This window comes from Fringilla coelebs, assembly GCF_963513975.1.
Source record: "Fringilla coelebs genome assembly, chromosome: 8".
Taxonomy (NCBI): domain Eukaryota; kingdom Metazoa; phylum Chordata; class Aves; order Passeriformes; family Fringillidae; genus Fringilla; species Fringilla coelebs.
This window is the reverse complement of record NC_140066.1, coordinates 36,899,804-36,915,728: the sequence shown is the minus strand read 5'-3', so window position 1 is coordinate 36,915,728 and position 15,925 is coordinate 36,899,804. Positions and strand designations below refer to the sequence as shown.

General features: G+C 42.9%; 1 protein-coding gene across 2 annotated transcripts in view; it reads right to left on the bottom strand.

Annotated features, from left to right (window-relative positions):
- Positions 1–15,925, bottom strand: part of INPP5A (inositol polyphosphate-5-phosphatase A) — a 185,636-nt gene that overhangs the window by 29,427 nt on the left and 140,284 nt on the right. For both annotated transcript variants that reach the window (XM_084209867.1, XM_084209868.1), the window contains exons 10-11: positions 2,747–2,842; positions 2,341–2,415 (exon numbers count right to left, since the gene is read on the bottom strand). In XM_084209867.1, the coding sequence (XP_084065993.1) occupies positions 2,341–2,415; positions 2,747–2,842 (171 nt within the window). The remainder of the gene's footprint in view (positions 1–2,340; positions 2,416–2,746; positions 2,843–15,925) is intronic.

The following is a 15,925-nucleotide window of genomic DNA, read 5'->3' as shown; positions in this document are numbered from 1 at the left end:
TTTCAAACTGAATTTCTGTTAAATAGGTGATTTGTATCTATATCAGATTTTTCATAAAAAATAATCATTTTTATAAATATCTATTATGATTCTTTTTGTTGATTACAAAGTAAAAAGGAAAGAATAACTGTCTATGGACAATGAAAAAGTAGCCTGTTGATAATAAATATTTGTCAGGTCTTGTCGTATCCGTATACATTCCAATGTTACTGAAGAGACACGGCACTGATAAAAAAATACCCTCTGAAAAATCAATGGATTTTGAGCTAAAGCAGTTGCTAAACACACAGAAAACATCTTTATCCAACAGCCCCAGCGCTGTGAAAATTCCCAAGCCTTGCATTGGTACAGCTAAGGAAAATTTAATCTTCCCAAATACTCATCAGGGCACTCCATCCTGCAGACCTGACAGCCCCACTTATAATTAATTATACAATTTCGATGGGAATATCGACTGCACAAAGCTATAAATCATAGAAAAAGTCAATAGGCATGGACACATTCAATCATGTCCCGACCAATGATTACTACTCTTAAAATACAATAATTATTTTCAGGAGCCAGCTTGAATTAAATTTCTGTCAGGCTGGTACAAGACCGGCGGTTGATGAAGGATGCGATGGATTTTTTGGGTTGAATTCGGCACAGAGACATTTATCGTTTTAGATAGGTAGTTTGTTTTTAGTGATCATGGTGCTGCGTGTTTAACTAGACCATGAAGATTAGATTATCTCCAATGGCTCATTATATCGTTTATCTCTTTCTTCCATGTTTGATCTGGAAGATTTCCCACTTCTTGATGCATGAAAGAAATGACTACTGATTTTGAAATGGAATGTGTTTAAGTGGGATTCTGCCTGTACCTTCACACCCCACAGCCCTGTACGCAAATCAAGCAGCAGCCATCCAAAATACCACTAGGACAAGGCAAACAAGCACCAAGAACAGCTTTACACAGCTTCAGGAATGCACTGGGGGAAAACACAAATGACAAATACTTGAGTTATTTAAAAAAAACTGGAAAAGTTATTATAATTGTACATATAGAAGAAAAAATTTGGGACAGGAATGTGATTAATATGGGAAAAGGAATTGGGAGGAGACTTATTGCTTTGAATTAAATGTCCCCAAAACTGCAAAACATCAGTGAAAGAAACATTAGGCATTCCTGAGGATGCATTCACCTTGTAAACTGAAACCAAAGAACCCCAAACTGCTCTGACAGTAACTGCATTTGAAGGTACCACAGGGGTAGCTCTTGGAGTGAGCACACAGGCCACACGCTGTGGGACAGCAGCAACGACTAGAAGGGGAATCAGATCTTAACCCCTCATGGATCTTACTCATCAAACTCTTCTGACCTCAACAAATGAGTGAAATCTCAGATTCTCACATGGAATAAATCTCCCAGGTGAAGCCAACTTAAAACCAGAGAGGGCACCAGGGCTTCAGCTGCCCTCCATATCCTAGAGCCCTGCAGACAGCCCTCCAACAGCCTGGCTCTCTGTCAGCAGTGAGAGAATGAGCTGCAGGCAGGGGAGAAGAGGAGAGAGGTGGAGAGCCACGCAGCAATGTGCCCTGTGAGTGGGCACACTGCGTGACTGGTTCAGGTGCAGCTGAAGTGGGAGGTGGGGATGAGGGCCCTCTCTGCGTTCCCTTGGATACAGAGCCCCTAGGAGCCCTGGGTGAAATGGAGGAAGCTGCAAGCAGTGATACACAGCTCTTCCAAAATGAAGTGGCTACCATTTGAAATAAAATCACATTAAAGAAACTACAATGCCTGTCTCCACATAAAAATCAGATTCTTTATTACAAATCAGAGTGTTAGTGTTCCCCTGTCTGCTTAATCCTCTTGGGAAGCCCTGCACTCTTGTCCAAATAGTGACAATCTGCTGCAGAGCTTGAGATTGCTATTCTAATTACTCTTGTGTTTCTAGTATATTTTTGTACACTTACAAGACCCAGGTATTTTCAGAAGGGCTTTGCATTTAAGGGCTTTTCCTAAGTTACTGTGTGATGCACAACGAGGAGCTAGGAAGAAAAACAGGATGCTTGAAGAAATGCAGACTAGAGGACAGACAAGAAAAGTGAATGGTTGTGTACATTTAATTTACAATATATTTGTATAAAAAAGAAAGTAAACATGCCAAAGTTAAGAATCTGTACACAAAATAACTGGCTAAGTGGTGAGGAAATCTGGAGCAGTTATTGTGTTGGCTGAATTATCTCTTCTCATTCTGCAGACAGGAGGGGTGATAAGGATAAAGGGCTGGTTAGAGAAATGCAATTTGTATGTGAGTTCCCAACTTACTCCTTTGAAAGGTGTAGCAATGAACTTACCGCAGTGCCATTGTTGTCTCTAAATACATCTTGATTAAAATAGTCAAAGAGCTTCTTTTCTAATTGCAGCATAACCTAAATAAAAAAATAGGGAGAAAGGTCAGCAAAGCTCTTGGACTCAGCAACTCAACACCCAGCTGCTGGCAGTGACCCTTTCAGAGACAAGCAGCCCTTTAAAACCACACATTTCCTCATGTCCAAAGCCCCTTGTCAGCTTGCCCATTTGCTTGGCTGGCAATCACTTAAACAGATCCAATTAACTGAGCATTAGGTGTGACAATCTATATCCTCCCCTCCCTTTACATTATCAGTTTGGAACAACTATATTCATGCTTGTAGAAAAGAAAATGAACATGCAACACTGTTTCTATTTACACAGGGGTGCCAAGGGCATTAAGTTGTTTACCTTTCGGTCATTATCAGATTCACGAAATATTAGCTTGACTACTTCATTTGTGTCAGCTGCCCGGATGGTCTGCATTGTGGCCTTTGCACACAGTGTCTAAGAAAAACATAAGGGGAGAAAGGGAAACAAACTTATATGCAACAGAAGACCAGATTTAACTGAACATTATCAATAGATAATGCCCCCCATCAAATATAATTTGCTGTAGGTCAAAATAAAAGCATTGCTAATTTAAGTCACTTCCACTTATGGACTTGAAAAAAATAAACTGAATTACCACTTGCAGAGAAACAGGCAATATTAAGAAAATATCAATCAGGAAAGGCAAATAGTCATTCAGCTTGTACCATGTAGACAGGTTCTTTCACAGGTGGTATCACTGTATGCTGTATAACACATTACTTGCAAACATCCTCCAAGCCACTGCTTACAGATAATGACCAGGTTTTGTGCTGATTCTTAAGAGCTGATAACTGCATTGACACTACCGTTCTGTGAGTTAACCCTTGTTTGCAAAAACATCTGCCTGTAAATTCATGTTACAAATACACTTTGCAAGTCGAGAAATGCTTACACAATCTGACAGCAATTTTCACAGTTTACTTTGCATAGCGATTTCTCTCTTTTAAATAAGAGACATCATGTCCCTAGATATTTTGAAGACTGGGTGCCTAAAACATGTTATGAACCAACATTTTATCAGACACAGATGAACACAGATGAACAACTTAATATCAGGCACAGTATGAATTTCCACAAAAGTGTTGGGACTTGATCCATTGACCACTGGCGTGGCTGGGACCCGGTTCACAGGTAGTGGGGAACAACATGAAATGGGCTGCTCAAAGAGTTGGCTCCACCGCATGGCAACAGGTAAAAATCTACAGCTTTTAGCAAAGCAGTTAGTGAAGCTTTAAGTATGTTAAGTGCTTTGAAATGGAGGCATCTCCATCTTAACTGGGCACATTTCACTAAGTGCTCTGCAGCCTCCCTGCCTGGGCAAGGCTGCTGGCTGTTCTGCAGCTACCTGTGTCCCTCTGCCTGGCTGCTGGGAACCACAAGGAATTAAAAAGCAGAGTTGAGGAAATTGTTCAAACTGGGCACTGTTCAAAGATACAGATGTGTCCCCACACCTGACAGGCAACTCAGCATCCATGGCTGCTGCTGAGGCACATGCTGCTGACAGGATCTGTGCACACCTGTGGATATGGATACTGCCAAAGACCGTCCTGAAATATTTTGCTAGAGGTTGTTAAGAAAAGTGTTTTCTGTTAAAGAAAGTAACTGAGTCAAGGAGAAGTAATGAAGTAAAGAGGTAACAAGGAATGAGGTGCTCACCCCATTCCTTTTCATAATAACCAGACAAGGTTTTCATTTTGCATAATGTTAATTTGTAAAATAAATATGTTCTGTGGTACAGACTTTCACATCCTACTACGTGCTTCTATCTCTCACAGACAAAAATACTTGTATTGGATTCATTATCAGAGATGCAGCGTATATGAGACACCATGAACTACAGCTCACTTCTTTCCCCATTCTCGCCTTCTCCTGAAGGCAGGAATTCATGTCAAACATGTATTTAAACAAAAATCCATCTGCTTCCAAATAATTAAGATCTCAGCTGAGGATCTCAGTGCCAGAACGGGAACAATCTGCCAATGGACATTTTGCTCCCATTTGATAAAAATTCGGTCCTTGATAAAGGCCCTCGCCTATTGGCACAGTACAAATAAAATGCAGTGAGTTGAGCGCTTTCATTTTTAACAAGTAACTTGAATGGGATTTGGTAAAAACCCACAAATTGTTATTTTTCTTACAAGTTTGTGAATGAAACAGGTGTTGGTTCCCCATCTCACTGAAAAAATGATGTCCATTTCTGTCAAACTTTTCCTGACTGTTTCCTCCGTCCCCAAAAGCAGTGCCACATCCATCTGACTCGGTTTATCCCAGAACACGGCATGCTCGCGGCACCAGAACCGCTGCAGCTGTGTGCAGTCACCGGTTTCAGTGGCACAAGGAGCACTGGCCCCACAGGCACAGGCACGGGCTGCTCTGCGAGTCCTTCATCTGATCTGCAGGATTTAAGGTGGTTTTCTGCAGCCTCGGGAGAAGAGCGGTAACATGTTGGTCAAACGCCACCCTGCCTGGCAGGAGGAGTGGCATGCTGAACCCCTGGTGGAGCTGCACCTCCGGGACCTTTTACTTTTTAGCACAGACCTCCTACCTGTTCCCTCGCACCCAAGGCAGGGGGACGATCCCTTTGTCTGCTCGGACATGCAGCGGCCGTTTTGCCATCTGTGTCCATGGGAGCTAGTGAGGTAATCCAGCAGCGAGCCATTCCCAACCTCGCTCCCTCCACGCGGGTGATTGAAATTCAGAGCACAGATCAGATAATCGGGTCAAGCCCAAAAAAAGAGGCTTTGGGCTCATGTGTCACAAATCAGTCTGGTCCCTTCAAATAGCACACCAGATTAGAACAAGCACCCGAACAAACCAGAGCGGAAAACCCGCAGCTCTCTAAAGCTGGTTTCAAAAGCTCTAACAAATCGCTCCATCTTTCACTCATTTAAACTTTCCAAATGAGGGTCAATATGGTCCCCGAGCATCCAAATGCTAATGCGCTTAAGTGCGCTTAAGCAGCTTTCCAGAGTGAATGGGCCAAAGAAGGGCTCGAAAAGACACGGCAGAGTTACTGTCACTGTCAAAAAGTCATTGTAGCCACCCCCAGAGTGGTTGCAATTCAACAAATTCATGATTTCTGTCTCTTAAAGGCATCTGCTTGAGAACATTTTTTTCCCTGAGCTGCTTTATCTCACAACGTCAGGCCGGCTCCAAAAGAAAAACCCTGCGATCGACTCTTGAGAACCAATATAGAGAAAGGACCCACATACCTTATTGCTTTCAAATTTCACACACACAAAAAGTTACCTTATTCACAAACAAAAGTGATTGGGCAAAGGTTCATTTCTTATACAAGCTGGAGGCTTTTTTCCTCCTCCTTTCAATTTCTGCACAGTCGTAATCACCCAAGCAGAAAACTTTAAGGACCATGTGCCTTTTTAGGCAAGCCTGCTTATGAAGGGATTTTTTGTTGCTAGCAAAGAAAATCAAAATGCTATGAAAACTCACTGTTCCTTGCTGGGTATTCCCTCAAAGGTATATTTTTACAAGGGCAGAAGAGGTAAAATCAGATATCATAACTCGACTTATAACTTCTTTTAAAAAAAACATCTTTTTTTCTTTGGAAACAAGATTTGGTTAAAAAGCTTGCAGGAGGGCTGTATTCAGAGCTGAGAGAGCTCAGTAGCCAGCCTTTCCCTAGCAAACACAGCCATATCTTATTCCTGTTTTCCCATACTATACACAGGTAGATGCTTTGTAGCACTTTTGAAATAGCCCTTTGCGATAACTTATGTGTACTGAATTGCAAAACATAGTAACAACTTTCCTGACAACGGCCTTGGAATGTAATAATAACATCCTGTTATACAAAGCCAGGAGGAAATGGTTTTTATATTTACAAGAGACAAATCTGGAACTTCTTCTAAACTCGGCAATTCTCAGAATTACACTGTTGATTTACAGCATAACACACCTTCTGCTCCCCCATATACACCACAAATCAAAGTGTGTAAGACTGCATTTCTTTGTACTTAGAGTAAATGGGATACAGGCATTAGAACAATTGTTATATGCATAAAACACACAACAGTCTGTAACATACACTTTATATCGTGGTTATATGGGAACACTGTGGGCAGCTGTGGACTGCACTGCTGCCTCCTGCTTGGCTGGAAACTGCAGCTGATTTTTCATTGATTCCACACTTTCGATTCTGAGTCCATCTCCTGATGTGTGAGCTATTACAGGCTTGTAAGTCCCTCAATAATTTTGGGGGGGTAGGAGGGAAACCCCCCAAAAGGGGGTATTTAAACACCTACAGACTCTGTCCTACTGCATCTGTCCACTGATGCTAAAAATGTGCATTATTGTTCTCTATTATTTGAATACTCAGGACTTATTATCACTTTGAATTCTTCTTAAAAAAAACAGAAGAGAAAATAGAATATATACATTGTTCCTTTACAATAAAAAAGTTCAGCAATAGCTGCCACTGGAACTTGCAGCAAGCTGCATAGATTGACACAGATGTGCTTGTGGTTGTGAGTGCTAGGAGAGAAGTGAGGAGTCTGAAGATTCCTGACAGAAGCTAAGCAAAATAAGGTCTTGAGCACATGAGCAATCAAATCAGCTAAATTTAAGATATTTAAATTTTTTCCAGTTAAATACTCTGTGGATTCTGGAATGACAGAAAAGACAGACATACATGTATCATCTAACTGTAAAAGTGAAATACTTCTGAAATGCTGCTCAAGACCTAAAATCAATCTGACACTTATTAAACTAGGATAAAATTTTAAAAAAATATTATAATCTGGATGCAAATTGTATTTGAAATAATCAGCGAGGTAAAAAATGTGTTACTTTGGGAATAGCAGAAGCATCTGTCTTGTCTGGGCTCCTCCTTACCTTTGAGGAGATGACATGATTTCCTGGATATTGGGAATACGATAGCAGCAAATTCCCCAAGTCAAATGATGTCAGAGAATTAAAATTTTCAAGTGAGAAAAACAAAGTTACAGGTAACTTTCTGAGTCAATGAGAGTTGCGCATTTAGCTATGGGACAGATAACACGGTGCTTTTTAAACTGCACCTTCCCATTGAAATGGAGGCTTAGCCACAGAAGTTTTTGGCTTCACAGCTGCTGCAAAAAATCTAGGGCATCCCAGGGCTCAGTCTCTAGGGTACGGCAACCAAACCCTGTCTGAGAGGACATACACTTCTCTTGAAAAAAATATCCTTTAGACAATATATTACCTTGTGTTAACTTTAACTGTGTGCAAATAGCAATAATATCCCAGAACAGCTACTACACTTTCCAGCAGCAGGAACTGAACTCAGCAGTGACGTAAGTGTTGGCTGAATAAAGAACAAACACAAACAAGTATTAATGAGAATCCACGTAAAGTACCAATAAAATTATTCTCTCTTTGGATGTTTCCAGAGGAGCCAGCTCATATCCAGGGGAGGCAGTGGTGGCGGAGCTGGGTGCCCGCAGAGCACTGCCCTGCCCCTGGCTGGTGGCACTGCTCATGTGCCCTGTGTACGGCCCCTCTTCCGAGGGCACATCACTACCACTGATGTGACCCTGCTGCCAGCGCCCATGTTGGGACTGATTTAACCTCACAGGCAGGTTAAAGAAGCACCAATCCCACCTCTGTGAGCACCTGGCCCAGCAGCTGCCCAGGACCTATGGGAGCTGTGGTCCTTCCATGCAGCTCCGCTACAGAACTGTGGCACAAGGATACTCTGGGATATTTTAAAATGCTTCTTTGGGTGGTGTCTGTGACCAAAAAGTCAGCACCAAAACACTATCCTCATGCTCCCATTGTCCCAGAGATCCCCTGCCTCCCTAAAACAGATGATCCCTGCTGGAAACAACCTGCCTTACTTTCGTCTCAATTTCACAGCAACGCTAGGTTAATCATAAAATGCATCTTCTTGTCCAGAAAAGGAGATAATTCATGACAAGGCTACCACAGTGTGTCACCAGGCAATGCCAAACCTTTCCTGTTTACTTTTCAAGCACTGTGCTAAGTGACCTGAGAGTCCAGGTGACAGCACGGCCGCTGTCTGGCGGCACAGCAGGCAGGGTGGCCCCCCTGCCCTGGCACTGCCCAAAGCACCACCCAGCTCCTACAGAGTCATCCCTGGCAGCACAGTGGTTCCTGTGCTTGTTTGCTCAGCAGGCAGTAGGCCAGGCTTAGCACAGCATGCTGCTGCAGACCCCGGCCCAGGCAGGGATGGGCAGGGAATGTCCAGCTCACAGCTGGAACAGCTGGCCCGGTGCCAGAGTGGCTGGCTCAGTGCCATGTGTTGGTGGCACAGCCTGCCCTTCTCCAGGTCTGGAGAGAGCCCTGAGGTCCCTGACTGTGGCCTCTGCCTCAGCAGCTTTGCTCTGTGCCAACAGCTGGTGGCAATTATGGCTCTTTTAAATTCTCTTCTTCAGAAAAGAATCTGAATTAATTGCAAAAGGCCTCTGCCTCTCAGATTCTCCAAGTTTACAGATCAGGCTAGAACTCCTTTTCCATATTCCCCTGCATGCTGATTACCTTTTTATTTTCTCTCTCTGTCTCTCTGGTCAGGTTGCACATCTTTTTGTACTCTCCTGTTTCATTTTCCTGACTATGACCTCGAGCCTGAGTTCAGCGAAGCGTCTACATGGTGATTCACAAACAATTTACCTGGAGCTGTCTGGCACATGTGTGAATCAGGACACAGAACTGCGCAGGGTCTCTGTGGACAAAGGTAAAGGGCTCCCCTGCTCACTTTTTAAGGCCTCAGTTTAAATTCACTTGCTGACATCAGACATCAATAATATGCATTCAGCATTTTGATCAGATCCAGATAAGTTCACAGCACTACAAGATCAGAACTCAGAAGCAATCTGCCAGAAAAATCCCTTCCCTTCTCCTGTCTATCCTTCTAAATAATTTTGTATTACTACTCGATGTCAAGTAGTCCTGAGGGGTATTCTAAGAGAAATATTTGCTTTTTCTTAATTACAGAAACTGGGACAGTCCAACTGTTCCTAAGGAAATTCTTTGCATAAACACAGTATATGTGTCTTGTTCCAAAAGGTGTGATCCTCTTCAGACCTAGTCAGATGTTCTGTTACTTATCTTTCATTATTTTTTCTGTTTTGGCTGTGCAGTAATGCCAGCTTGAGAAATTCCTTGTTGGAAACCTTCAGAGCAATTACATTCTTCCACTCTAGCTGACCAGGCAGAGGACTGGGTGTATTGTTTCTGTTCAGCAAAGACTTTGATGAAGCACACAGAATTTGTGATGTAAATCTGTTTCTGCAGAGAAACATAAAATCTCCTGCTCTCTTGAAATCAGGAGGAACGGAATAAGAAGCAGCTTCTCTCCTTATAGGTAAATTTGCTTTTATCTAACTTGCAGAATAGGAACCTCTATTTATTTTCATTCTAAAAGCTAAACAGCCTGTGAACCCCATCTGCTCCTGTGTGCCTTGCAATTGCCTTTGCTTTGAGTAGTAACATTTCCCCGTGTGCGCACTGATGGCGTTTGTGTTTCTGCTGCCTCCAAACTTCATGGTTTCTTACAGCCACAAGAAATGAAACATGGGAGCAGTAACATCAACTAGCAAAAATTTAAGCCAACACCTAAGAAAACTATTTGGTGCTTCTTGACTTCCAGCACTGGGGTCTGCAGTCTCTGGAGTCTGTCAGGTTCATTCTCCTCAAACCTTGCAGGGAGCACACGTCCAGACACAGCACAGCACGGGCATGGCCAGCCCATGGGAGTGCTCCAGGCTCCCACCTGACCTCAGAACTAACTGCAAGCCCAGAAACACTCCCAACCAACACTGCCAAACAGAGTAAATTCAGGAGTTTGCCCTTTAAAATAATGGGGAGTTTTTTACAAGATCAATGGTGTGACACAGCTCAAGTTCAAGGCTTAACCTTTGGAGAGTGTGACCCTTTGGCTCCCACAAAGTAGACTCTCAGCAGCAGGTATAATTAGGAGTTGACTTTCAAAACATGTAGTGTTGGGCAATTCTGAAATCAAATTATGTATGTACCTAAAATCTATATGTCCTGAGGCAGGCACTGAATACTTTTAATCACAAAATTAGAAATAATAAAGAAATAATAAAACTTTTTAATTCTTCCTATTATGCAAACCAGCAAAAAACTCCATAGTACCTTAACAAAGACGGGATTTGAGACATGGAATAGGTAAGTGACTTGCATGAAGCACAAGTGTGTTGTGGGCTGCCAGCAGCTCAGGCTTGGACTCTTGCTAAGCCTAAGCACAACGGTGGGATGGACGGGTGCCCTCCCGGATGGACACATGCCTTCCAGGATGGACATGCGCCTCCGAAGGCCCTCCAGCTCATACAGTGGTCATGGGCATGTACAGCAAAGTAGAAGAGATGCCCATGTTATTGCACTGTTTTCTATCTATGGGAAAAAAACCCTACTCCAAGTTAACTTTACTATCTAAGGAAACAAATGTGACAGAAAAGTAATCTTTAAGTCACTGCATCTGGTTTCCAGTCCTGAACAAGCTGGGAATGCAAAATTCACTGTGTTAACTGAAACATGCTGCATGGTGTTATGGTGAGACTAAAACTTTGCTGATCAGGTGATGTCTTCCTGATGCAGCATGTGAACCTTTACTGTATTTTTTCCCTGTTGATTTGTTTGTCCAGCCTCTTTGACTCTATGCCTTTTTATCCTGCCATATTTCATTCATTTCTCATTGTCATACTCCCTGTCTGGTTCACCATCATTTGCTGCTTTACTCACTTTTGAAATTTCGAAATGGAATGAGATCAGCAGCCTGTAAATTCAAATAATCCTTTATAGCTGGTTATGCTCAGACAGCTCTGAGAGCCATGAGGTGGGATTGCGAAAGTGCCCCTCTCCCAACCCTGTGGTCATGCAGGTGCCTGGCTGCTACAGTGCCCTGGCCACAGCTGAGCTGCTGGGCTGTCCCCAGGCACACTGCCCACCAGCAGGCCGGTGCTTCTTCAACAAGACCCAGGTCACCCATTTCCAGGAGCCCATATTCACACATTAAAATAAATAGTTTTGGATTAAATGAATGAAGGATATTTTTGTAAAATAATGTGCAAGGTGGGTACCCATGGTCTGGTATATTCTCCTTGATGAAAGCTAAGATGGACTGACAGATCAGAACATGTACACACCCAAAGAAGACTGGCATCACATAAAAACAGCTATGGGGTAGAACAGTCAGTGTGGAGAGAGGAAACAGGGTGGTGGCACATTCCATGTACTGCCTCTATTCAGCACCCTGGTAATGCAGCTCTGAGTTCCTTCTGGCTTGGTTTGTGATGGTGTGAGAGTCAGGTGCTGTGCAGTACAGCAATGTTCAGGACCCCCGGGACATGGTCTCCACTGGCAGGTTCAAGGCTTGGGACCAACAGCCCTTGGCCAGCTAGGGGCACAGCTGATCAGAGAGAGAACAACTTGGAGGAACAGCAACTTCACAGCACTGGCTGGGCATTCAATGGGATTTAACCCCACAGTGAATGCTGATCCCTGGCTCACTCGACCACATCACTGAGGGAGGGCACCACTGAGTGAGGACAGAAAGCTCTGCAAGAAATGAGACAATCGGGGTCCTCCTGCTTGTAACAACCAAAGAACCCCCCAGAGGGCATGGGACCTGACTGGGACAAACAACTAGACAGTGTATTCTACAGAGTTTCTGAAACAGAAATTAATTTCTTTTCGTTACGCAAACCGAGAATTAAATATGTGAGACACGTGAGTACAGAAGAGTTAATGCAGCATCATTTTAGAGCTCCCAGCTGGGGCTGGCTTGTGAAGTGCTATACTTTCCGCTGTATCTTTAAGTGCTGTTAAATTCATTTGTCACTTGATCGAAAGCCAACAGGCTACAAATCTCCCAAGCCCCTCTCGCACTGAATAGTGACAGGAGGATTCTGTTCTGCCATCAGAAAACATTTGTGCGCAGCTCTGTCCGCAGTCATACACGCCACTTTAACTCATCTGCCTCCCCATTCTCCCCAGCCCGGCAGGACAAATTGCTCACTGTGGCTCCCTTTCAGAGGCAGCACAGCGCGCAAAGAATCATGACTGAGCAGAAACACAAGGAACAGGCACATAAAAATTCATCACTTTGGCCTTCTGACCTCTTGCCACTGGATTTGGCAAACCCCATCTCAAAAAGTAGCACCGAGGGAGAGCTAAGCAGAGCGGCTGAGTGAAATTACTGACAAAAAATATCCTGGACACAGGAAAACCCCACCAGATGCTTCATTGTCTCTGCAGAGAAGTGGTGCTGAAAAAGGGGGTGATCTACCACATGGCATATTGGGTGGAATAAGTAGTGCCATTGTTTCAGGGCAGCTCTGTCACTCTACTGACCGCAATACAAAGAGGTGTAAAGCAAGATTTAATCCTGACTTTTTAGTCAGCAGATTAAAACCAATCATGCCAGATGTCCACAAGACTGTTTAACATACAGAAAGCTTTTTCATACTCTACAAAATAGTAGAAGTTGTAATAACTTCTTTATTTCCTCTAAAGAGGCCTTTTTCACTCACTTTTAGTCAGAAAAAAGGGAGATGTTGTAACAGATTTTAAGATGCGCTGTCAATTTTTCTTCTTTTCCTTTTTGAGACAAAGCTAAACAAAATAAATTCTTTAACCTATCTAAAATTAGAGAAGTATGCCAAAGAAAACTGCTGGTGTAAGAAAGTTGTGATTTTAAAAAGAATTTATACCTATTAAGACCAGCAATGGATGCTAGCAGCACTTTTAAGTTCTTCAAGTAGTACTTGAAGAGGTGAAAGACATTAAAACATGGTGGTCAGCATGCTGAGAAAGGAACAGATTATCCTTTTCCCCTCAAAACTGGAATTGTGCTGGTGAGACTTCCTGCCCAGATGTCTCCTCACAGCTGGTGGTGCACACCTGGTCTGAGGAGTGTGTGCTCTGCTGCCTGCCTCAACAGGAGCACACAGGCAGGGCCCTGTGGGGCTGGGGGCTGGCAGGACCCTCGGGGGAGCCCTGGCCACACAGGAACCTGTCAGGACCCTGGCCTGGCACTCAGAGGGGCAGGTCCCTCTGTGCCAGCAGGGGATGTCACCTCCACAGCCCTTCCTGCTGTGGGACCCAGAACCCTGACCACAGTCACTGCAAGCTACAATACAAGTGCTAATAAGTGAAAAATACTCACTGAGTCGTCTTCTTTTAACTCACCTACACAACTGTTACACACTTTGCAGTGTTGCTGCTTTCTTCTATGTCTATTTATGGACAAATTAATATCCAAAAGTGCTACCATAAAGGATATAAATTCAACAATATTCAAAGCATATTTAGTAATTTTTTCTACTATATTAGCAAAATGGAAAAATGTCTGCATATGTTTTCCTGCTGAATTTCCATAGCCAAAAATGCTGCTAAATTCAGCAGAACTCAGAATGTATATTTACTTTGTCATATTATATTGCAAATAATTTTATGTATTTAAGAAAAAAGAATTAACTTCTCTTTGGGAAAAAAAATAGAAAAAATAAATCTCCTTGAAATTCCAGTATTGGGCTGATTCGTATCACATTTATCATTTAGTAATTCAGAAGCCATATGGCAGCAAGATAACACCTTGCTTGGCATCCCTTATCTGTCAGTTGCTGTGGAAAAAATACAACTTACATATTTCATTTGTTTTCTCATCATCTGCTTTAACAAAAACCTCATTACAAGCTTCTAAAGTAAAACAAAAGTAACTGTCTTAGTGAATCCCTGACCTAAACCAGTACTGTTAAACCATTTTCTTCAATTCATACCTGGCAGAGACCCAACTGAAGAGCTGGAATCATAAACCAAACAAACTAGCAAGGCACCGCATTAGTTCTACTGACACTAAGCCAGGGACAGGCAAAACTCGTTCCTGGCTCTTTAGTGCTTTTAGAGGAGCACCTGTAAGACACCTGCAAGCTCTTCCTGCTGGGTTCCTGCAGGTGGGGAAGGGGCTCAGCTGTGTGTGACTGTAGCTCTTCTGCCCTCCTGCCACCACATGAACCACTCTGCATTTTTCCAAAGCAGGGTGCCACTTCTGGAACTCATGTCAGACAAAAGGGTGTGTTTTGGTTGACCATGGTCTGCTGCACTATAAACCACAGCCATAGGTACAAGGATAGTAGTCTGCTTCCTTACTGGAAGATGTGTTTCATTAGGTTAATTAAGATGCACAATTTGTCTTTCTTTCATCATCATCATCTTTACTGTACTCCTTGCAGGTCTTGTATCATACAAGCTAATGATTCTGTACTGAAAATTTCGGACGGGCAGAACCTCCAGGACTATCCCTCATTTCCCCAATGCACTCTGATGGCTGAAAGCTGTAACACACTGGCTTTAAATCTTCTGGCCTCTCCCTGTCATACTGAGGGGACGTGGGCAGGCACTGCAGGGAAGATGATGGTATTTTCTTTGTAACTAAGTCCAACTAGAGGCTCTCAAGCTACCTAACAGGAGTAAGTCAACCAAGTGTAAATCTGACTAAGAGATTTCTGCCAGTTAAACACTTACTTTATCACTGCTTATTCCACCCTGGAATTTACACAAAATTACAATTTTCCTGTCTACTTCTGAATTTCTTCAGGCAAGTCTTGTGGGTGGCCCTCAAGATACATTTTACCAATTTTTCATGCCCATCCCTCGAAATGTGACCCTGCTCCTGTGCTTTTATCTGTCTGACAACTTCACACAGGAAAACATGCAGCCCCTCTGATAGCATGAAATCGGAAACAATAGCCTCTGGAAACAAAGGGGAGGAGGGAGGCAGGGTACAGTCCAGGTCCTGGCTGATTTTAGGCACAAACAGATGTTCATAGGGCCCAATACCCTGAGCAAGCTGAAAGGAAAAGCTTGTAAAAGAAATGGACCTTAAAAACAATGTATTGAACAGCTTTAAAATAAAGGCAAAGGGAAAGCAATATGGCTTTCACTGATAAATCTCAGCTAAGAAAACCAAAGTGGCACCATGAATTTCAATGATGCATTTTTCTTTCTCAATGAACTCTACAGCTCATTTTGAAATCTACAAATTGCTTAAATCTCAACTTAGTTTACAAGTCTCCCACAGCCATTAAAAGGTTACAATACAGGCATTTCTATTTCTTGTAACTAATCACCAGAGCTGGAAACACCCAGCGAAGCCCTGAAATATAGGCTAATGCCATTATTTTAAAAGCTGCTTACAGCTCAACAAAGAGGAATATGCTGAAAGAATCTTGATTGGAAAAAATCTTAGACTAGCTGTTGGAACAAATTATGTTCAATCTCCTGTTCTTTTCATGCACACTATTTCAGACTCAAAAAGCCTCATGGAAAGAATCCTTGAAGCGCTGTCCTGAATTGGACTTGGGCTGTGTTTCACAAAAGCCAAAACGCAGCATTTACAAATGAAACAAAGTGTGGAATCATTCCTCTGACTGAAGTTTCTGCTTTTGTGATTAAAACTCTCTTCCTCTCTCTTGAAGAGCCTGCCATCCAAAAGGCCCTGTGCCATGCTCCAATGCA